Source organism: Mustela putorius, unplaced genomic scaffold, assembly GCF_011764305.1.
Source record: "Mustela putorius furo isolate JIRA1106 unplaced genomic scaffold, ASM1176430v1.1 tig00537293_pilon_pilon_pilon, whole genome shotgun sequence".
Taxonomy (NCBI): Eukaryota; Metazoa; Chordata; class Mammalia; order Carnivora; family Mustelidae; genus Mustela; species Mustela putorius.
Window position 1 is genome coordinate 1,200,903 of NW_025422431.1, and position 22,846 is coordinate 1,223,748.

General features: G+C 35.7%; 1 protein-coding gene across 2 annotated transcripts in view; it reads right to left on the reverse strand.

Annotated features, from left to right (window-relative positions):
• PPP1CB (protein phosphatase 1 catalytic subunit beta) overlaps window positions 1-22,846 on the reverse strand; it is a 44,082-nt gene that overhangs the window by 13,105 nt on the left and 8,131 nt on the right. For both annotated transcript variants that reach the window (XM_004777483.3, XM_004777484.3), the window contains exons 3-6: window positions 8,801-8,932; window positions 6,355-6,585; window positions 4,148-4,252; window positions 1,737-1,808 (exon numbers count right to left, since the gene is read on the reverse strand). In XM_004777483.3, the coding sequence (XP_004777540.1) occupies window positions 1,737-1,808; window positions 4,148-4,252; window positions 6,355-6,585; window positions 8,801-8,932 (540 nt within the window). The remainder of the gene's footprint in view (window positions 1-1,736; window positions 1,809-4,147; window positions 4,253-6,354; window positions 6,586-8,800; window positions 8,933-22,846) is intronic.

The window sequence follows — 22,846 nt, forward strand, 5'->3', positions numbered from 1 at the left end:
TGCTTAACTGACAGGGCCACCCAGGTGCTCCTGTTAATGGCTGTAATAGTAAGACAGTGATATAATAAAAATGCATTTGGTCTTTGTTCCCATTCCTGGCACAGAGCTCCTAAAACCTCTGGAATTTCCTGAGTGACAGGGATATCTTTTGTTATTTATAAGGAGCCCCTTTCCACCACACTGAATTTATGCTAATGAAATGATTCGGGAGCACCGTTCAGGATGGGACCAGTCAACAGAAAGACCAAACACATGATTAGAGGGTTGGAATTTTAAGCTGCCCCCTCCCTCTGGAGAGGAGGCTGGAAATTGAGCTCTATGAAACCTCTTGAACAACTACACTTGGGAAGCTTCCAGTTGTTGAGCATACTGATGCCTAAGAGTGTGGAAGCTCTTCACCAACCAATAACCCCTCCCCATACCTTGCCCTATGAATCTCTTCCACTTGGCAGGTCCTGACTCGTATCCCTTTATGATAACCTGATGAATGTAAGTAAAGCATCTGTGGAGGTAGTTGTAGGAATCCCAGAATTTTGGCTGGGCAGTAGTGTGGGTCTCCAGAGAACCCCACTTGGGGCTGTCAACCTAAGTGGGGGCAGTCTTGTGGAATGGAGCCCTTACCCTGTGGAATCCTGGGTAACTCCAGGAGTTAGTGTCAGAACTGAATAAACTGTCAGACACTCACTTAAGAGTTGAAGAATGAGGTGTGTTGTGGAAAAACCACATACATTCAGTGTCAGAAAATGGCACAAAGAAAAGTATTGATCTTTTCAGCAAAAGATGAATGAAAAGCAGAACAATCTTACTGCATTCAACTCATAAGTTATCATAGCATTGTATGATATGAATGCCATGGTTAGTACACATCTTAGTATGTACACTAGCACTTAACTATGAATAATTACCCTTTAAAAGCTAAAAGAAAAGTTAGGCAACTGTGCCCAGAATTTATTTATAAAATTACATTAGCCCTATCTGTTAATCAATACAGTGACTTATCCTCAACTGGAACTTATTTGCTTTTGTTCTGACTTGCTTCACTTACCTAAGAGTTAATGAATGTCTGAAGAGTTAATTTTCATTATTCTTTCACAAATTTTTCATAAAACTGACCAAGTATCTCTACAACTTTCTGAACTCTACAAATTTGAAATACAAAAGACACAAAAAATAACAGAAAACTGCTAGATAATTTTTAAAAAGGCAACTGTATTTTCAGCTAGGAAAGATTATTTGATTTAAAAATTTATTAATTTCTAAAAAATCCTTAAAAACATTAAAATTTATTCTTTTTAAGTAGGCTCCACACTGAACTTGGGATCTGAATTCACGACCCTGAAATCAAGAGTTGCATGCTCTAACAACGGAGCCAGACAGGTGTCCTACTTTTGACTAATTTTTAACAAGTCTTTGAAGGCTATAACCAATGCTGATATGAATGAGGCCAATGACAGGAAGAATCAATAACAAGATCTTTTGTGATATCAAGTCTAACAGAACCATACTACGGTTATTACATGAAATTTTAAAATACTGCACCTTGGGAAATAATTAGTGGGAAGTAAAATAGATTACTGCAAGTAACCTCTAATTAGCTTATTGATAATTTAAAAAGCTCTTACTATTTATTACATAAACCAATCCTACTTATACTAAATATATAATACAGTACAAAAATTTGTTATGTAAACATTTTACATAAAACAACTAATTAAAGTTTTCTGTATACACTCAACCTGTATCAGGGACATCAGTGGGTCTCATAATTCTCCGAATCTGCTCCATAGATTGCAGGTCTGGTGATAGTCCTATAAATAAAAGATGAGTCATACTATTATTGACATCTAAGCAATTTTCACTCAAATAAAGAAGCATTTAAAGTAGATTCACTATGTAAAATTAAATATACTTAAGGTGTGTTTTTTAATGTTATCCTACTTTATATAATTGATCATTATGATTAGGATCCACTTTCCCTTACCAAGGTAAGGGAAATCTTTCATTTCGAAAGACTTCTCAAGGAAAGAAATCTTACCACTCTTCTTTCCAACCATTCCCTGCCCTTCTACAGGAACATATCCAATTTCAATACTTTTTACCACTTCTATCACTTCTTACCACCCAATATTAAACATGTTTTCTTCCAAGTTTAAATGCCTTATTCTATCCCATAAGACCTTCCTACATCCCACTCCAACATGCTCATTATCTTCGTAAAAGCATCAGAAGGATAAGCAAGAAAAAGCACATGAAAACACTCAGCAATCTTTATAGAGTAGTACATAAATATAAGCTAGTATTTCTTTTATATATAAATCCAAGTGTCATTACATACTTCCACATTTCTATTTTTAGCTATACCAATGTGCAAGAGCTACAATTTCCTAAGTGATTAGCATCTACTATAAAATGTTTCAATTAATAGAGTGATTTATGTTCTAGCAGAGAACAAATCATTTTTTACCTCAGGCCCAGACAAGTACCATCTACCGTTTTCAACATTTCCCCACTTAATCCTTCCTGCATATTGACAAAAAACCAATTTTCTTACAGTATTTTTTTCTAAAGATTTTATTTATTTATTTGACAGACAGAGATCACAAATAGGCAGAGAGGCAGGCAGAGCAGCTGAGGAGAAGCAGGCTCCCCACCGAGCAGAGAGCCTGATGCGGGGCTTGATCCCAGGACCCTGAGATCATGACTCAAGCTGAAGGCAGAGGCTTTAACCCACTGAGCCACCCAGGTGCCCCCTTACAGTATTTTCCTTGAAATATTTCCCTATACAAAAACCCAATATGGTAATTAGACCATTCAACAAACTCCTGTGCTCCGTATTCAAATCTCTATAATCTGATACGTTATCATTCATCAACATGTACTTGACATTCTAGTTAGGCCAGTCCTCACACATTGCTTGAACTAGACAACATAAAAAAGACTGTCTCAAGTTCTCTTTGACTCTCCAAAGTCTACTTACCTTCTAAAACCCACACTTCCATAAATGTCTGTCCAACAATTCTCTCCCTTCCCAACTTCTTAAAATTTATTACTCACTACATATACTTTGACATAATTAAATCCCTTTCATTATACAGTATCTTTTTTGAAATACACTTTATCTTTCTCTTAAAGATTTCTTTTATTTCAGGAAGAGTGAGAGAGCTTGTGTGCATGGGGGAGAGGAGGAAAAGGGAGAAAAGCAGATTCCCTTCTGACTGTGAAGCCCCACATAGTGATTGATCCCATGACCCTGAAATCACAACCCAAGCCAAAACCAAGAGTCAGACTCTCAACTGAGCCATCCAGGTGCCCCTGAAATATATTTTTCCTTACTCTTCTGGAAATATACATTTTGTCAACAGGTTTTTAATTTCTCAAGACAGCCAGATCAAACATAATCTGTATCTTTTTATGGCACCTAGCCAATTGCTAGACACATAATGTTAGTTTTTCAAATGACCTTTTATATATGCTTATTTAACAAGTCACACAGAGTAACTTACTATTCTGGGGCACCTGTGTCACTTGGTCAGTTAAGCATCTGCCTTCAACTCAGGTCATGATTCCAGGGTCTTGGGATCCAGCCCTGCATTGGGCTCCCTGCAGGGACCTGCTTCGCTCTCTCTGACCCACCCCACTGCCCGTGCTCTCTCTTCTTAAAAAGAAATAACTTATTCTATCAAAAAACTGTATTAAAGATGAAAGTGGACACATTACATAAAGCTCAGAACTCTTGGCATATTGGGAATAGTAAACCCAATTACATTTGAATTCTGATGAAAGGTATTTAAAATAGGCAGGAAAATCATCACGATCCTTTCATTTTTACTGATAGTAGAGGTATCCTTCTGTCAAAACAGGCAAAGGGAAGACGTTTTTCAAAGAAAACTACAGTTATCCTCCTCACATGTGAGATTCTTAGAGACAAGTACTGAACTAAATTTTCATTTTCATTACGTATAAATAGTCATAAATTTCTGGTTACTAAAAGATTTTAGCCATGTTTAGAACAGTTCTAATGATTTGAGTTTCCACACCTGCACTGCTTTGTTTTCCCACAATATGCATCTTAGTTGCTATAGTTCTTTTCTAAACAATGTTAGGACAGTAAGAAAAATCCATAAAGCAAGTTTATGGATTAGTTTACCTCCATGACAACAGAAGATCTTCTCATCCACAATGGCAGCTATAGGCAGACAATTAAAACAATCGGTGAAGGTCTTCCACAATTTAATATTAAACCTTCGTTTGCCTATGAAAAGAATAAGCAAATAGAACAAATAAATCTATTTTCATGTTATCTCATAGCTACAGGATTATGAATAATTTCAATTTTATTCTTTATACAGTACTTTGTTTTTCTGTAATAAATATTTCTTACACATTTTTAAAAACTAACTTTCAGCACCTTCCTGTAAAGTTAAAAAAAGTCTACAAGACTGTGCTACGAATTTTATGGAAGAAATATATCAAACACTTTTGTCTTTTAAGATCACTATAATAAAGCAATTTTGAAACAGTCTAATAGACTACTAGTTTTTCTTTTCCATTCAATATGCACATTCGTTAAATACCTACCCAAATAAGCAGAAGTGAGAGGGTGCCTCTAGAGACTGTCCATTTTGACTCTAATGCACTGAGTAACACAGCATAAATTTATTGCCAAGAAAGGACAATTTCCAAGTGCCTGATTGGTATCCACTTCTGAGTGAATTACAATTTGGCACTCTTACAGAAAGTATAAATAGAGACACACAAAGGCTATAATTTTCCTGTAGTCTAGTATAAAGAGCTACAAAAAAAGACAATCTTAAGTGTATTCTCACCTTTCTAGAGTTACTTGATTTTCCTGAACTGGACAGTAAGTTGCAGCAACTAACCCAGGGGACGGAGGAAACACATAAACACCAATTTCCTAAGTTTTTTCGCCATAACTTGCCACTCAACGAAAAAGTACAACTAAATGATTAGTATCTACTATAAAATGTTTCAATTAATAGAGTGATTTATGTTCTAGCAGAGAATAAATCACTTTTTACCTCAGACCCAGACAAGTACCATCTACCTTTTCAACATTTCCCCACTTAATTCTTCCTGCATATTGACAAAAAACTAATTTTCTTACAGTATTTTTTCTAAAGATTTTATTTATTTATTTGACAGACAGAGATCACAAGAAGGCAGAGAGGCAGTGTTTAAACTCAAAAGCAGTGTTTAAAAGCCTTTCTCAATTTCATCTGATGTCATTTCTATCCTTGAGGATATTCAAGTACATACTTTATCCTTAAGAATGCACCTCTACTCCTGATACAGCTTTAGAAAAGTGGTTATAGTCAGATGTACTATAATCCACTTCCTCTCTACTGGTCTGATTTTAACAGTTGAAACCATACATTACACCTTAGAAATAAAGATGCAATGCAAAATCAAATGTGGCATCAGTCCTATTAGAACACAGCTCCATGAGAACAGAGATCATCTGTCTTGTGCACAGCACTACATTCTTAGTGTTTAAAGTAGTGCCTGGTATATAACACTTCCTCAAACATCAGTTAAATCAATGATTATATAAACCAAGAATAGGAGTTTGAATAGGACTCTACCATATTTAAGGTTGGAAAAAAGCAAAAACAGGTACTGATGGAGAATTCAGCACCAAAAATCAATAAATCTGAAAATCACTTAATGGTTCTAAATTATAATTAACCAAACATATATTCTTTCCCATGGTCTAACAAAAGCAAAAGGCCAAATTCAAATGTAGTAATTTAGTAATAACACTTAGAAAAAACTACTACAAAACACAAATCAGTGATTTCTTATTGATGAATAAGAGTACAGTAAGATACACCAGAGTAGTTAGTATCCTTATCTCTAGGTTTATAGGCATAGATTAAAATTTCAATACTAAGCCTCAACTTTTAAATAATTTCATACAACTTTTCAATATTTCTTATGACACAGGGCCAATGAGAATTTCCATCATATCATTAAGAATGTTGAGATCTAAAATCTTAATGGACACTAGAAAAGTAGAGGTTATTATCTATAGTGCCCTCTGTTTCACATGGATACTTGACTCTGTAAACTAATTACACGTGGGTCTTTCAGTTGTGTAAGCTGCAGTCAACCTGAAATAACATGACCAAGGAGAGCCCAAGGAACCAGTTTAATTAGTAACATGTTTCCCAGTTTCAAGGCCCTCTCCCATGAAAGACTCTTCTTGGTCCAATGCTTGATAAATTGTATTTCTTAAAAAACTGAATCGAAGGAATTTTTTGAACTGGAAAATTCTATTAGGGAATATTAAGGAATTTTCCCATTAATAAAAAATAAATTTTTATTTTTACTTACATTCATCATAGAACCCATAAATGCGATTGATGCTAGCACACTCATGGTTTCCTCTTAACAGAAAGAAGTTCTCTGGATATTTGATTTTATAAGCCAATAGCAAACAAATGGTTTCCAAAGACTGCTTTCCTCTGTCCACATAATCTCCTAAGAAAAGATAGTTGGCTTCTGGTGGGAAACCTCCATATTCAAATAATCGCAGTAAATCTGTATACTGTCCATGAATATCTCCTGAAAATAGAAAAAGTCAATTTTAGAACACTTGGTTACTGTGGGAAGCAACTACAAATGATTCCCAATGTTTATGCCCTTGTGTAATCATCTCCCCTTGAATGTGGGCTGGAGCTAGTGACTTGCTTCTAACAGGATACAGCAAAAGAGGGGAGGGCTATCACTTCTGAGATTGGGTTATAAAAGATCATGACTTCATTCTGCTTGTACTCTTCTGTCTTCTCTCATTCCTGATGCAGAAGCCCACTGCCCTACGGAGAACACATGGCAAAGAACTGAAGGAGGCCTCTGGCCAACAGCTCATCAGGAACCAAGTTCTCACAATCTACTGGCCCATAAGTAATTGAATCCTTTCACTGAGCCTTGAGATGAATGCAGTTCCAGATGACACCTAGATCACAGCCTCATGAGAGACCCAGAACTAGAGGAGACAGCTAAACTGTGCCTGAATTCCTGACACACTGAAACTGTGAGGTGATAAATTCATGTAATTTTAAGGCATAAAATTGTGGAGTAACCTGTTATACAACACATAACTAATTCAGTTACCCTTATTAACTGGTAGTTTAATAAAGGTTACTTTGTTATACCAAAAAGTGACACAAGTAGCCAGAATTCAGAAATATTTAGTATGACTAACTTCTATTACCCTCAAATTTTTTTGTATCAAAGCATCTGAAAGAGTACCTTAGAATTTGAATCATTTTAAGATGTTATAAATAACTACATTTGCTTCATTTAGAGTCACAGAAAAGACTGATCATTTCCAGAAAAATTTCTTTCTTTCTTTCTTTTTTTAAAGATTTTATTTTTTAAAGGTGTTTTTTTTTAAAAAGATTTTATTTATTTATTTGACAGACAGAGATCACAGGTAGGCAGAGAGGCAAGCAGAGAGAGAGGAGGAAGCAGGCTCCCCGCTGAGCAGCGAGCCCGACTCGGGGCTGGATCCCAGGACCCCGGGATCATGACCTGAGCCGAAGGCAGAGGCTTTAACCCACTGAGCCACCCAGGCGCCCCAAGATTTTATTTTTAAGTAATCTCTACACCCAACATGGGACTTAAACTCACAGCCTTAAGATCAAGAGTTGTATACTCTATCAGCTAAGCCAGCCAGGCTCCCGTGCACAAAATTTCATGCTACTTCTTACTTAAATACATGAATTAGCTTAGTGTATCACCTTTAAAAACTTTTCCTTAGCTAATTTCTTTTATTAGTTAGGTAATATAACAAGGAGCACCAAGCACATTACTTAAACACAGAAGAAAGCAAAAAAAAGTATTTAAAGAGCATATCAAACACCTGTAGTTTACAAGGTATGAATGTGGATCACTAAGAAACATGCAGGACAATGAAAATTTTTACATACAGAAATAATTTTTGATTGAGCAAAAGATGACAATTAAGTCCATAAAAGCTACTTCATTAACACTAACAGCCACTACAAGTTATCAAATCAAAAGCCAGTATGATACATTACTTAGCCCACTTTCCATTGTTATGTGAACTACAGAAAAATACTTTCTACACAACATTTTTTTTTAAGATTTATTTATTTATTTGACACAGAGAGAGAACAGATCACAAGTAGGCAGAGAGGCAGGTGGGGGGGGCAGGCTCTCCAATGAGCAGAGAGCCCAATGTGGGGCTCGATCCCAGGACCCTAACATGACCTGAGCCTAAGGCAGAGGCTTAACCCTCTGAGCCACCCAGGCACCCCACATACAACAGTTTTTCTGGCTATAACAATGCGATCACTCAGCCTAAGGTTATGAAGTTTTTGTTTTTGGACAGAAGCCACTCTAAGACTTAAAAGAACAAATATAAACTGTAATGTTACATCATCTTCAAAACAGAATCGTAACAAAGGTACCATACTGACCCCTAAAACTCTGTTCTTGTTTTTTTTACTGGTATATCAGAATGCCTATTTTTCTACACCTGACAACATTAGATTATCAGTTTTTGACACTTTTTAATGTCTTTAAAAAAAAAACTATTGTATTGTCTTTCTTGTTTCTAAGAAACAATCTTTCACAACAATCTTTGTAACATCATTTTATGAGTTTTAATTTTTATATTTTATGTAATCAAATCTATCCATCTCTCTATCCAACATAAATTTTGGAATGTTCTCTCTAGATTACCTTCAATGTAAATTCGGGAGGAAAAACTGACATTCAAATAGACTGTTTCCAGCTCTACTTATTTACATACCACAAATTTTCAGCGGTGCTTCCAACTCCAAAAGAATAGGCTGGCTGAGAAAGATTTCCCGAGACTTGATACATAAGCCCCGAACTTCTGCTTCAGTCATCTGCACAATCTTTCCTGGACGACATCCTCGTACTGTTAAACAATAAGTAAAATGGTCAGTTTTTAAGAATTTCTCTACAAAATAAGAGTCCTTAAAAAAAGTCATGCCCCAAAAGATCAAGGTCACACAGGCAGCAAACTACCAGATACCCTATGGTGTCCTATGGTTAACAGTAAGACTATCCAGTGATCTTTGGCTTCCATCTCTATTATTGCTGGTTCCTGATTATGTTCCTTAAGGCTGCTGCCACAGAAACGTAGTCCTCTTTGTTCACCAGGGGCCAAACTCACAGCCTAAGAGATCCAAAGGGTTGCAGGGATAGCACCTTTGAGGACAGCACAATCTACCAGCAAAGTCTTACACTTAGGAAAAGGCCAAAATCCCATCATTAAAAACCAGTGGTTATGAAGAACGGGAAATTAAACAAAAAGTAGCTGTCGGCAGGTGATTTTGTTTTTCACACACTTCCTCGGAATATTAGAAGCAGGCTTAAGAACTAACCATCCCCTCCGCTCCATTTTCCAATCAAAACAAAACAAAATTTAAATGGTACCAGACAGTTATTAAACTTTAATGATTATGTTTACAGTAGGGCATTATATTAAAAACTCTAAAAGCTATTTAGATGGAGAAAAGCTACTTTTCAAATGAATGAGCAATAAAATCCATGAACTAATAAGTAACTTCTGGAATGGAGTGGGGAGGAATGGTACATGAGGAGTTCTTCATTTGCCCTACTGAACTGAACTTGTACTCATTGCCTCTCATCATTTTCTTCTCCACTGGCTCTCTCTAAATAGACTCCTAGCTCCCATTTAATCTTAACTGAAAAAGGCATTTAAAAAAAGGAAGCAGAGACTGTATCTCTCTATGTCCCTACCACTTCCCACTTCCAATTAAGTCCACACATTTCTTGTTAAAAATTGCTGACTCTTTTGTAAGGCTGAGAGGTTGGGGAAAAAAAAAAGGCCCCCACACGCAAAAGCTATCCGTGTAGCTATTCCATTAATATAGTAGTATCTAAGTAACTGAAGAGACAGAGACATGGCTGAAATGTGCTTTAGCAAATATGACAGTTAACAAGATCATTCCTGAAATTCAAACATGACCAGCAGAACTGCTTTTATTATGGGAACTTTAGCATAGCTTCTGTATTAGTCCTAGCTCTCAAACATCAAACATGACCAGCAGAATTGCTTTTATTATGGGAACTTTAGCATAGCTTCTGTATTAGTACTAGCTCTCAAACATCAAACATGACCAGCAGAACTGCTTTTATTATGGGAACTTTAGCATAGCTTCTGTATTAGTACTAGCTCTCAAACATCAATTATCTACTTCCCAGGGATATCTGGATTTTTCTAAGACCAAAATGGGCACCTTACTTTGTACTTTCCATTAAGTAACTATAATACTAACTTAGATTCGATTCTCTGTAAAATTCTTAACCTTGGCATTACATTTTAAAAGCATGGGAAAGGATGGTTACAAAATACAGCCCTATCATCAGTGCATCAAGTACCTATCTACTTTTTGGCATACTAAATAGTATTTTTCTCAAAGGATTAAAAATCTCTCATTGATTTCAGATGACAAATATTTACCTAAAAATATTTATTTAAAGGTAAGAGCAATGGACGAGACAAAGAAAATACTTTTGGCTCCTTTTAGAAAAGTTTCTACAATTTCTGTTATGATTCTGTAGTAATAGAAACACTTTAGGTTACCAATATTTAGTTGTAAACTTGATGACAATCATTATTAAAACCATTGTGGGTCACTTTGATGTGACAATTTAAAGTGTCTAAATTATAATGGTGAATACTTTATCTCATATTTGTTTTATTTTCTCTGTAAATTATGTAATTAATTTTGATCTCCCAAGTAAGTAATTTACACTAAGGTATACTTTGACTAACATTTTTACAGAGCTAAAAATGGTTCAACTTATAAGTCATTCTAATCCATAGAAACTAAAAATTTACCCAAACAAAAACATGCCCCATGAAATTTCATTGATTTTGAAATGCATGTTTTTTCCCTAATTAAAGATCTATCAAGTTAGGAAATGCTTTGCAATCAGGAATTTCTTACAATTTTAATTGGCAGTCACTTTAAGCCTTTCAGTAGCATATAAAACTAGTAATGCCTTTCATAATCAAATCACTTCTAAGAGTGAATGAAATGCAGTTAGGGAATCTAAGCATTTTTTCTAAAGGTTAGGCATTTGACAAATGACCAAATTTTAGTTCTAAATTAGCTAAATGTTGGGAAAAGATGGCAGCCAGCTAATGGCAATCCCAGCTGTCAGTTCAAAAGTCCTACTCCCTTATATACTCCCGCCAGTTAAGTATACCCAAATTTCCAAAAGCATTTCAAATTTCTCCCAGTCATCTGAAAAAAAAGTAGTAAATCAAGGCAGTCTGTTACAAAGCGGAACTAGATCACTATCACAATATCCATGAGACATTCAAGAATTTGGGTATATGAGCTCAGATGCAAGTATCTAGCTAGATTATGAAGATACTATAAATCTGCACAATTCATTAGGTACAAAGCAATTTCACATCAATCGTCTCATTTAATCCCTTTGATATCCCAAGAATTAGAAAGGGAAGTCATTATGTATATTATACATGATAGAGTTAAAAACCTTGTACAAGATGAGGGAGCCCAAGTTTTATTAAGAGTATAGAGAGTAAAAAGCAGCAGAAAAAAATTTAGAACCAGTCTTCTAACTCAAAACTCTTTCTCCTCTACTACCACAAAAAAAATTTTAGTCAATAGTTTTCAAGAGAAAAATTTCAGCAGGTAATAATTACAAGCCAGGTAAAAACACAATTATAGCATACTGTTTAGAAAATACTTTGAAGGATCACACATATACAGTACAGTACACTAACATTATGGGCATTTACTCAATAAATTTTAAGTATGTCTACACTTAAGTAGCCATCATCCAAGACACCTGTGTGGTTTACTCAGTTAAGCATCTGCCTTCAGGTCAGGTCATAATCCCAAGGTCCTGGAATTGAGTCCCGCATCAGGCTCCTTGCCTGGAAGGGAGCCTGCTTCTCCCTCTGCCTGCTGCTCCCCCTGCTTGTGTACTCTCTCTCTGACAAATAAAGAGAGTGACTAAACAAACAAACAAACAAACAAATGAATAGTAAAATAAATAAATAAAATCTTTAAAAAACACATTAAAGAAAATAAAAAGTAACCACTATCCACAGGCAAGATATAGAACACTTCCAGCCGCCCTGAAGGCTTCCTTATACCCTTAACCTACAATAATAATGCCCAAGGTTAGTATTTTTACCTTGTCAGTATGATTAATCTGACCCATTTTTGAATTTTGGATAAACAGATATATACAGAGTATATACAGCATATACTCTTTTGCTCATTGAAATCTACCCATTTACTGTGTTCAGCAGCCACCTAAAGTATTCCATTGTATCAAATACCACACTGTATTTATCAATTCTATTGGGTCACTTCTATTTTGGCGCTATTACAAATGCTCATGAATACTTGGATATATTTCTCTGGGGTAAGTGAAACATAGGAGAACTGCTGAGTCATAGGGAAGGCTCAGCTTAATTAAGAAGTTGATATAGCCAGCTTCCTAAAGTAGTTATACCAATTTACAACCCACCAACAATGTTGCTCTACATCTTTACCAACACTGGGTGGTATTAGTCTTAAATTTTAGCTGTTTTATTGGGTGTATGGTGGTATTCAATGAGACTTCTATTTGCTTTATCCTGGTAACTGATGTTGAATATCTTTTCATGTGCTTAATAGGTCATTTAGAAATCCTTTTTTGTGAAGTTCATTTGGACCATCTCTTAAAAAACTGATCTGTAGAAATTCCATGTCCCAAATAAATATTTTGTTGGAGCCATGTATTAAAAGTATTTTTTCCCAGTTTATGGACTGCCTTTTCTCTCCCTCATGCTTTCTTTTGATGAAGTTCCTTAAAGATCTATTTATTTATTTGAGTGGGGGAGTGACCATGGAAGGGGGAGGTGGGGAGGAATAGAGGGAAGGAAAGAGAATCTCCAGCAGACTCCCTGATGGGCTCTAAATCATGACCCTGATATCTTGACCTGAGCTGAAATCAAGAGTCAGACGCTTAACCCACTGAGCGACTCAAGTACCCCAGTAAGTTCCTTATTTTAATACATTTAAATCCATCTTAGTTAATTTTAATCAATCTTTTTTGGTCACTGTGTTTTACATCTTGTTCAAGAAATTTTTGCCTCCTTTAAAGATCATTCCTTATGTTTCCTTCTAGATTCTTTAATGTTTTCTCACCTATCTTATTTGATAATCCTTTATTTTGTGTCTGGTTTGAGGTAAACATCAAGTTTCATTTTTATCCACCCAGATATCCAACTGATTTAGCACCTTTTATTGTAAAAATCACCTTTTCTCCACAGAACTGCAGGGGTAGTGTTGTAGAAAAATCAGGTGACCATATACACGAATGGGTCTATTTCTGTAAACTCCATACAGTCCCATTAACCTGTTTATGTTTATATCAGTACTACACTGTCTTAATTATTGTAGCTTTTTATAAAGTGTTGGTATCCGTAATAAAAGCATTCCAACTCTGCTAAGATTGCCTTTGCTAATCTAGGTCATTTTGTATTTCAAATGTGTTTTTAAATTGGCTTTTCTTGGGCGCCTGGGTGGCTCAGTGGGTTAAGCCTCTGCCAGAGTCCTGGGATCTAGCCCCGAATAAGGCTCTCTGCTCAGCAGGGAGCCTGCTTCCCCTCCTCTCTCTGCCTACTTGTGATCTCTGTCAAATAAATAAAATCTTAAAAAAAAAAAACTGCCTTTAAAAATAAACAAACAAATAAATAAACAAATAGGCTTTTCTATTTCCCCACACCCCCAACTTGTGGGGGTTTTAATTGGGAATAAATACAGTTCAGGGAGAATTATCTTAACAATTTTGAGTCTTCCAATCCATAAACATGGTATCTCTTTTACTTAGGTTGTCATTTGCTTCTCTCAGCAATGTTTTGTAGTGTTTATGTAGTAGTCTTGCACATTTTCATTAAACTGAGCTAAGGGGGCACTGCTGTGTAAACATGGTTTCTTATTTCATTTTCTAATTGTTTGATATTAGTATCAATTTCACTGATTTTTGAATACTTTGTTTCCTATTCTAACAGTCTGAAGATCTCTGGATTTGCCAAGTATACAATCATATCATCTGTGAAGGCAGTTTTACTTCTTTTCCAATTTTTGTATCTTTTCTTTTTCTTCACTGAATTGGCTAGGACCTCCAAGACAATGTTGAAAAACTGTGCTAATAGTCTTCTTTGTCTTGTTCCTGAACTTAGAGGAAAGGGCATTCAATATTTCACCATTATGATAGCTACAGTTTTGTACATACTCTAGTTTGCTAAGAATTTTTATCAGGAAAGGTGTTTAAATTTATCAAATACTATATATTCTCATCTATTGAGATAATCATATAATCCCCCATCTTACTCTATTAACATGATTTATATTGAGTATTTAGCTTCCTTTTGATTCCAAGAATAAACCCACCAAATTATGACATTATCTTTTTTATTGTAAGATTCAATTTGCTAATATTTTGCTCATGATTTCTGTGGCTATATTTATGAGACAGTGGCTGGTCATTTCCTTTCCTTCCTATCTGTCAGATTTGGGTATTAGGGCTGTGATTTAAAACAAAACAAACAAAAAAACAACAAGTTGGGAAGTGTTCTTTTTCTGTTTTCTGTGACAGACTATATAAAATTGACCTGGGTGCCTGGGTGGCTCAGTGGGTTAAGCCGCTGCCTTCGGCTCAGGTCATGATCTCAGGGTCCTGGGATCGAGTCCCGCATCGGGCTCTCTGCTCAGCGGAGAGCCTGCTTCCCTCTCTCTCTCTCTCTCTCTCTGCCTGCCTCTCCATCTACTTGTGATTTCTCTCTGTCAAATAAATAAATAAAATCTTTAAAAAAAAAAAATAAATAAAATAAAATAAAATTGACCTAATTTCTTCTTTAAATGTTTAGGTCAGTAGTGAAATCAAAAGGGCATAGAATTTTCTTTTTGAGAAGTATTTCAAGTATAAATTAATTTTAACATATGTAAGACTATTCAGATTTTCTATTACTTGTGTCAGTTTTGCCAAAATGAGTTTTTCATCTCAACTATAAAATTTATTAGCCTTGTTTAAAAAATCTTTTGTCCTTTAAAATACATAAGTATAACTTTTCTTTAAACCACTTGAGGATAGACTGTATATATACATCATGCTCCCTTATCAGTGTATTACTTCCTAAGAAAATTCTCTTACATACAGCACAGAATCAGTTATCAGATTCAGGGAATTTAACACTGATATAAATCTTCAATGTGAAAAATAGACTACAATTTTAATAACTGTCTTAATCATGTCCTTTATAGCATTTTCTTTGGCTCTTGCACAGAATTCAAGCCAGGATTACATTATTGCTTTCAGTTGTTCCATGTCTTTACTCTCCATTACTAATCATGTCTCCTGTATCTTTTTTGATATTGGTAATTGGTTTTCTATTTTGTACATTATTAGTATTTCTAGGAGGTTTTTCATAATATTAATCTCTCAACAACTTTATTTTTAAAAAATTATACATCTACTTTTCATTTGATTCATTACATTTGATTTTTCTTTTTTTTTTTTTAAGATTTTATTTCTGTATTTGACAGAGAGAGATCATAAGTAGGCAGAGAGGCAGGCAGAGAGAGAGGGGGCAGGGAAGGACTCTGAGCAGAGTCCGATGCCGGACTCGATCTCAGGACCCCGAGATCATGACCTGAGCCGAAGGCAGTGGCTTAATCCACTGAGCCACCCAGGCGCCCCTACATTTGATTTCTGCTCTTATCTTTATTATATAGCTTTCCTTCTACTTTTTAGGGGGTTATATTTACTTATTCTTCCATTGTCCTGAAATAGAAGTTTAATATACAGACTCCCCCCCCACCCCCCCACACACAGAGCTATAGATATCCCTCTAAGGATTGCTTTTGGTGCAATTGCACAAATCTGACACGTATTTCGTTATTATTCAGGTCAACATATTTTATAATTTTTAACTGTTATTTCTTTGTTAGCCAGTAAGATGTGTAAAAAGACACTGCTTATTTCTAAATATTTGAGAATTTTCCAGTTATTTGCTACTGGTTTCTAGTTTATCATTAGTGAAATCAGAGAATCTGAGACCTTGTTTCTTTCAAATTTACTGAGATTTGCTTCGTGATATATGATATGGCATATTTTAGTAAATGTAACATACGTGTATTTTTTTAAAGATTTTATTTGACAGAGAGAGAGATCACAAGTAGGCAGAGAGGCAGGCAGAGGGGGGCAGGGGGAAGCAGGCTCCCCGCCAAGCAGAGAGCCCAATACGGGACTCCATCCCAGGACCCTGAGATCATGACCCTAGCTGAAGGCAGAGGCCTAACCCACTGAGCCACCCAGGTGCCTGATGTTCCATACATATTATCTGAAAAGTGTGTATATCCTGTAGTTGTTGGGTAAAGTGTTCTATGTGTGTCAATTAGGTCAAGTTTACGGTGTTGTTTAAATCGACTAGATCCTTGATGATCTTCTTCCTTTGTTTTATTAGTTACTAAGAAAGGGGGATTACTTTATCTACATGCTTGTGGTTTTGTCTATTCTAACCTTTTGGTTCTATCAACTTTTCCTTTTTTGTGTTTTAGATCTATAAAATTAAATACCTAAAAAATTTAAGATTGTTTTATCTTCCTGCTGAATTCATTCTTTTAACATTAATCAATACCCTTCTTTACCTCTAGTGATACTTCTTGCATTACTTACTATTGCTGACATATACAGCCATATATAGCCAACGAGGCTTCTTTTGGTTAATATGTGTATGATGTATTTTTCCCACTCTTGTACTTACTCATCTGTACCCTTAAATTTAAAATATGTCCCTTGTACGTAGTAGAATTGGTGCTCTGGGCTTTGTCTTGACTATTTACTCCTTTCTTATTTACTGTAATTACGGACAAAGTTGAGTTAAGGTCTACCACCCTGTCACTTGCTTTGTTATCACATGTTCTTCATTCCTTTATTTCTCTTTTCTTGCATTTCTTTGGAATAATCAATTATCTTTAATTATTCCATTTTCTCCTCTACTAGCTTTTTAGTTACATATTCTTTTTCTTTTGGCAGTTACTCTAGAGATGACAAATGTTATTTAAAAAAAAAAAAGATTTTATTTATTTGACAGAGAGACAGACAACTAGAGAGTGAACATAAGCAAGGGGAGTGGGAGAGGGAGAAGTAGGCCTCCCACTGAGCAGGAAGCCCATGTGGGGCTCCATCTAGTCGCAGGACCCTGGGATCATGACCTGAGCAGAAGGCAGATGCTTAATGACTGAGCCACCCAGCCGCCCCAACAAATGTATTTTTGACTGAGTTATCACTTTCTAGCTTTTTGTTCTATAGTTGTCCTACATTGCTTCCACACATTTGAAACCTTACAAGCCAAAATTATTTTAAATAGTATTAATATATATTTACACATATTTATCCTTATTGTTGTTCATTTATTTCTGCAGTTCTGTTCTGGGATTTTGTTTCATCATGAATTTTAATACTTTCTAGTACCAGTCCAAATCAATACATTTTCTCAACATTTGTGTCTTCATTTTGCCTTCAATTTTGAAGGACATGCTCAGTATATTTAGAATTCTAGGCAGCGTTCTTTCCTTTCCTTCAGCAGACTGAGAGGCTTTTCTATTGTTATCTGGTGTCTATAGTTCCAAGTGATGTATCAACCATCATTGCTCTCCTAAAGGTACTGACTTATTTCCTCTGGCAGCTTTTAAGATATTCTTTTTCTTGATTTTTAACAGTTAAGTCTATGATGGGTCTCAACAAGGTTTTATTTGTATTTTTGCTACCAGAATCCACAGAGCTTCTTTAATCTGTGTTTTGGTGTCTTGATCAGTTTTGGAAAAACCTTGGTCAGTATTACCTCCAGACTGTATTTCCTTTCCTCCTGGGACTCCCCCATTATGCATGCTAAGCCTTTCGACTATCTCCTGCTTTACTTCCCCTCCATTTTTTTCTCAGCACTATATAATTTCTATACAACTTTTTTTTTCTAGCTTACTACTGCCTGTTTCTAGTGTGCTAACAAGCCCAACTCTCAAATTCTCATTTTTAGCTCATGTATTTTTCTTAGTTGTAAAGTTTCCAGGACTGTGGTAAAATTTTCCATCACTTCTTATCTTGAGCATATTAAATCAGTTACAGTCCCTCAGTAATAATTCTAACATCCGAATTATCAATGGATTTGTTCCCTTTTTTCCTCTTGATTTTTGGTCAGTTAAGCCTGTCAGCAATGTCCTGTACATTTTGCTGAATGAATGAAAACTGTGTAAGTTCTAGATGACAATCTTCTTTTTAGCAGCAGTAGGTAGAGTGACAATGATTTACATTTTCTTAAGGGCTATGGTCAATCTGAAGGAATGGCCATGATGGGGTATCAACAGAAACCTCAGAGTGTAATATAGCCTAACTTGGCAGTCTTCAATTTTTACCTCTGCCACTAGGGTAATACTGGAATCTCTACCCAGAATTTTAGCTTTCCAGTTACTGTTTTCTTCCGGGTTTCTTAGAATCTTCTCTTGCACGTGTGTACCTTAAAAGTCAGTCAATGACTTCAGGAGGGCCAGACTACAGATTTTAGGGTTAGAGTTTATGTAATTCTCTCCTCTTTCAGATTTATGTATCAACTGTTTTAATGACTTCAGACATCCATCTCTCCTCTAATCCAGTAAAACTGCCGCTTTTTGTTTGGGATCTATTCCCCTATACCTCCAGGATAAAAGCCAGAGTGACTGCTGAGCTTACTGGTGCTTATCTTTTCTCAAAGATTGAAACCCTCAAACATTTCCTGGGTTGGTTGCTCAAGTAAATATAGAAAAGGACACAAAATATGATTAGTGGCCACACATTAGATTCAAATGATTATATATAAAGAAATTTAAAGAATACCTTGCAAAGGCCTAAACACTATGGGCCCTAACCCAATATTTTACCAGTCCTAATTCAATCAGTCACACTATTTTGGTGGGAGCATTAAAATCTCCTCCTCCTGATCGGTAATCTTTCTGCAAAATCACATTTACATCAGGAAAGGGGGAAAACACGAAGATCCAAGGATCAAATCCAGCCCAATGCCTGGTTTTGTGAGCTGTTATTTTTTTTTTAAATGGAGAAAAGGCATAAAAATTATGTAACATTTCAGTGTCCACATATAGTATTTTACTGGAACAGAACAACTCTTGTTATTTTTTTTTCTTCTTCTCACCGTTATGTATTATCTATGGGCACTTTTGTCATACAATGGCAGAGTACATTAGTTACAATGGGAGACTCGGAGACTGGGCATTCCCCCACTTCACACCCTTATGGTACTACAAATTTCAGAGATACAGTAATAACTCAAAAGTGTCTTCAGTGTCATGCTTGTTGCTGTATTGCAACATTTTGCTTTTAGTACTGCAACATTCTGATTTTATTACAGTGCATCCTCATCATGTCAAATCAGAAAAATAGAATGCAAATGTTACACTTTTAAAGCACACTGGAGTGTGGATTATTTTGTTACTGAATTAGATGGCTACCCATTGTATTTGTAATATTACAACTGTGCTTAAAAATATGTACATATGTATGTTCACATTACCAGAATAAGCACTCATCACAACATCCCCATTTCACCAGAAAGCAACAATCAGAAAAATTTAAAAATTTTAAACAGAATCTCATCAAAGCAGAATCTCTTCACAAAAATAAAAATGAGACTGCAACCAAAGTGAAGTTTCTAACTGGCTCATGTGTTAGCAAGAGAGAAAAGCCATTTACTAATGGTGAGTTAATGAAATCAGGTTTGATTGGAAAAGCCAAAGAAATATGTCCCAAGACAATAAACTTATTTAAGACTATTAACCTTTCTTTAAAAACAGTTCTTGAAATGTTGAGGACAATGACAGCAACATCAATAACCAGTCAAAAAAACACACAAAAACAAAAAAACAAAACAAAGCATTTTCAGTGGTCTTCTTTGGCTCTTGGGGAGTTCACAGATACTACCAATACTTATCTGTATCTTATTCGGGGAGCCAATACTGAATTAAGTGACTGAAGTTAGCATCTATGAATTGTCTCTTTGGAACTACAGGCAAAAATTATTTTCAAGAGAAAAGCCTGGGTGGCTCAGTTGGTTAGTGTCTGCCTTGGGCTCAGGTCATGATTCCAGGGTCCTGGGATCAAGCCCCACATCCGGCTCCCGCTCAGCGGAGAACCTCCTTCTCCCTCTGTCTGCTGCTCCTCTCTGTTTGTGCTCTCTCTTGCTCTCTCTCTGACAAATAAATAAGGTAAAAAAAAAAGGTAAAAAAAAACCTTTTTTTCAAGAAGCCAAGAAAAAAACAAAACAAAAAGTGATGGTGGCAAAAATACAAATGGAACTCAAAAAAACCTAGTTGGACAATTTTACAAAGCTTATGAAAATTTAAGGTGTCTATAGTCTATGAAGCAATTGATCAGCAGAACGGCATTTAATTTTTTGTTTTTGTTTTTTAGGGGGGGAGAGGCAGAGGGTGAAGCAGAGAGAATATTAAGCAGGCTCCCAGCCCAGTGCAGGGCTTGGATCTCATGACCCTGAGATCATTGCCTGAGCCAAAATTGACTTAACTGAATGAGCCACCCAAGTGTCCCAAGAGAAAGATATTTTAATTGATCAGGTATTGTTGAACCAGTGGTATCACTAGTGAATGTCAGTAATGTTCATGAACTTAACCACTCTCAGTTCCATGGCTATTTGTCAGAAATAAAAACTGAGTATCTTTTTTTTTTTTTTAAAGATTTTATTTATTTATTTGACAGAGAGAAATCACAAGCAGATGGAGAGGCAGAGAGAGAGAGAGAGAGGGAAGCAGGCTCCCCGCCAAGCGGAGAGCCCTATGCGGGACTCGATCCCAGGACCCTGAGATCATGACCTGAGCCGAAGGCAGCGGCTTAACCCACTGAGCCACCCAGGCGCCCAAAAACTGAGTATCTTGAATTGCCTCACCACACAGCAGTATGATGGCCTAATAGTGACAGCTTTATTTTAATTTTTTTTAACTCAGGGCCAATACTGAAATTTTTTTGAAGGACAATAATAACTATCACTACTACAGGGAGTTTTATAAACTAAGATTTTGTTGCAAACCTGATGGTGTTTCCTAATAATTCAATATAAAATGTAAGGCAAAAAATACTTACACGCAAAACATATACTGTGGTAAGTCATTTTGATAACTAATGCTGCCTGAATCACAAGCAAATGTCAAAGCTGCTTTATACACTCCCAGTGCTGTCAAAAGTAAAAACAGGATATTCATTTCCTCATAGATTTGCAATGAATATATTTTCTAAGCTCAAACCACAGTTCTAACAACATTCTTTAGATCTCAATGCTAGTGGAAAATATATCAACATCTATTTAACTGTGTAGTTGAGCTTCTACCTAGCCCTCTAGTGGAACTGATTAGTGTGCAATGTGATGACATGCTAAAAGGCAAGTATCAAGAGGGGAGTAATAGAATTCTATCAACGCTTTCCAAATGATGACTAAAATCATTAACTAAAATCATATGTTTGTGGACTGATATCAGTACTTGGCAGTACCTATCTGTGTTAAAAGATACCTTCCAAGATGAAATACGAAGATCTTATTACAGATCAGCATTAACAGATGAACACTTGCAATCGAACCTCAATTAAACAAGATACAATCTTCTCCTAAAAGAAATCCCCTCTTCCTATGACTACACAAATTATACTCGTTATATTTCAAATTTCATATTTGCGTAAAAACTTTTTCAATTCAGGTCTTTTAAGTTACAAATGGTATGTGAAATACAGGTGGTTTTTATGCGTAGTTTGTATAAATTAAATTTTATGTTTCAATAACCATGTGCTATTTTTTTCCAGCAAGTTCTAATAATTGTCTTCTCTAAGATAGAAAGGATGCCAGGAAAAAAGAAGCAACCCCACTACTATCATGTTTGCCCCACGAAATCTTAGTAATCTTCATTAACCTTTAATATTTTAATTCACACTTACTCTACCCTACCCTGTCCCCTCCAAATTACTCAAGGATATATATAAATCAAAAGCAAAGTTAACTTAAATCCAGACCTCTTAAATTTCCCAAATTTTTTTTCCGTAGGACGAAATGGTAATTTCACCATTATTTAGCACGTAAGTCTCCCTTTAAGCCACAAAAAGTAAAAAAATTTAAAAAAGTAAAATTTTCACAAGTGGCTAAAATGTGGAATTTGGGTTTTAAGTGAATGAATTCGGCAGCTGTCATAATTTCAATTGAAGTCTCCTGATAGGAATAATTAATGTGGCCTTCAGGAGCTCTGTGCAATACCTCAAACTGTACTACTGTGTATATACATGAACATATTTTTCTGAGAAGGCCTATGGCTTTCATGAATTCTCAACAGGGTCTGTGAATAACCCTAAGTTAAAAAAGGATTCCAGATACACTGGTAAACAAATAATGAGAAAAAAATAAAGAAAAGTAACAGACATAGGTGAGAGCCAGATGTTTCAGGAACACAGATAGAGTACCCTAGCTCTATAGGATCAAAGTGTTATTCCCCTTTTCTACCACACTGACAACTGCATGGTACAAAATAATGGTGGACAAAACTGCTAGCACCTTGGTACAAACCAAAGCAGTGGCGCCAAACCGTAGTGGTAGTCGTGACGGCGTTCACTGCCGTGCACTTTTCAGTGAAACAAAAAGTCCGGTTTCACTGAAGAATGCCCTCAAGTAATAAAAATTACCAGTTTTATTAAATCTCCACTGCTGAGTATGTCTTTTTAATATTCTGTA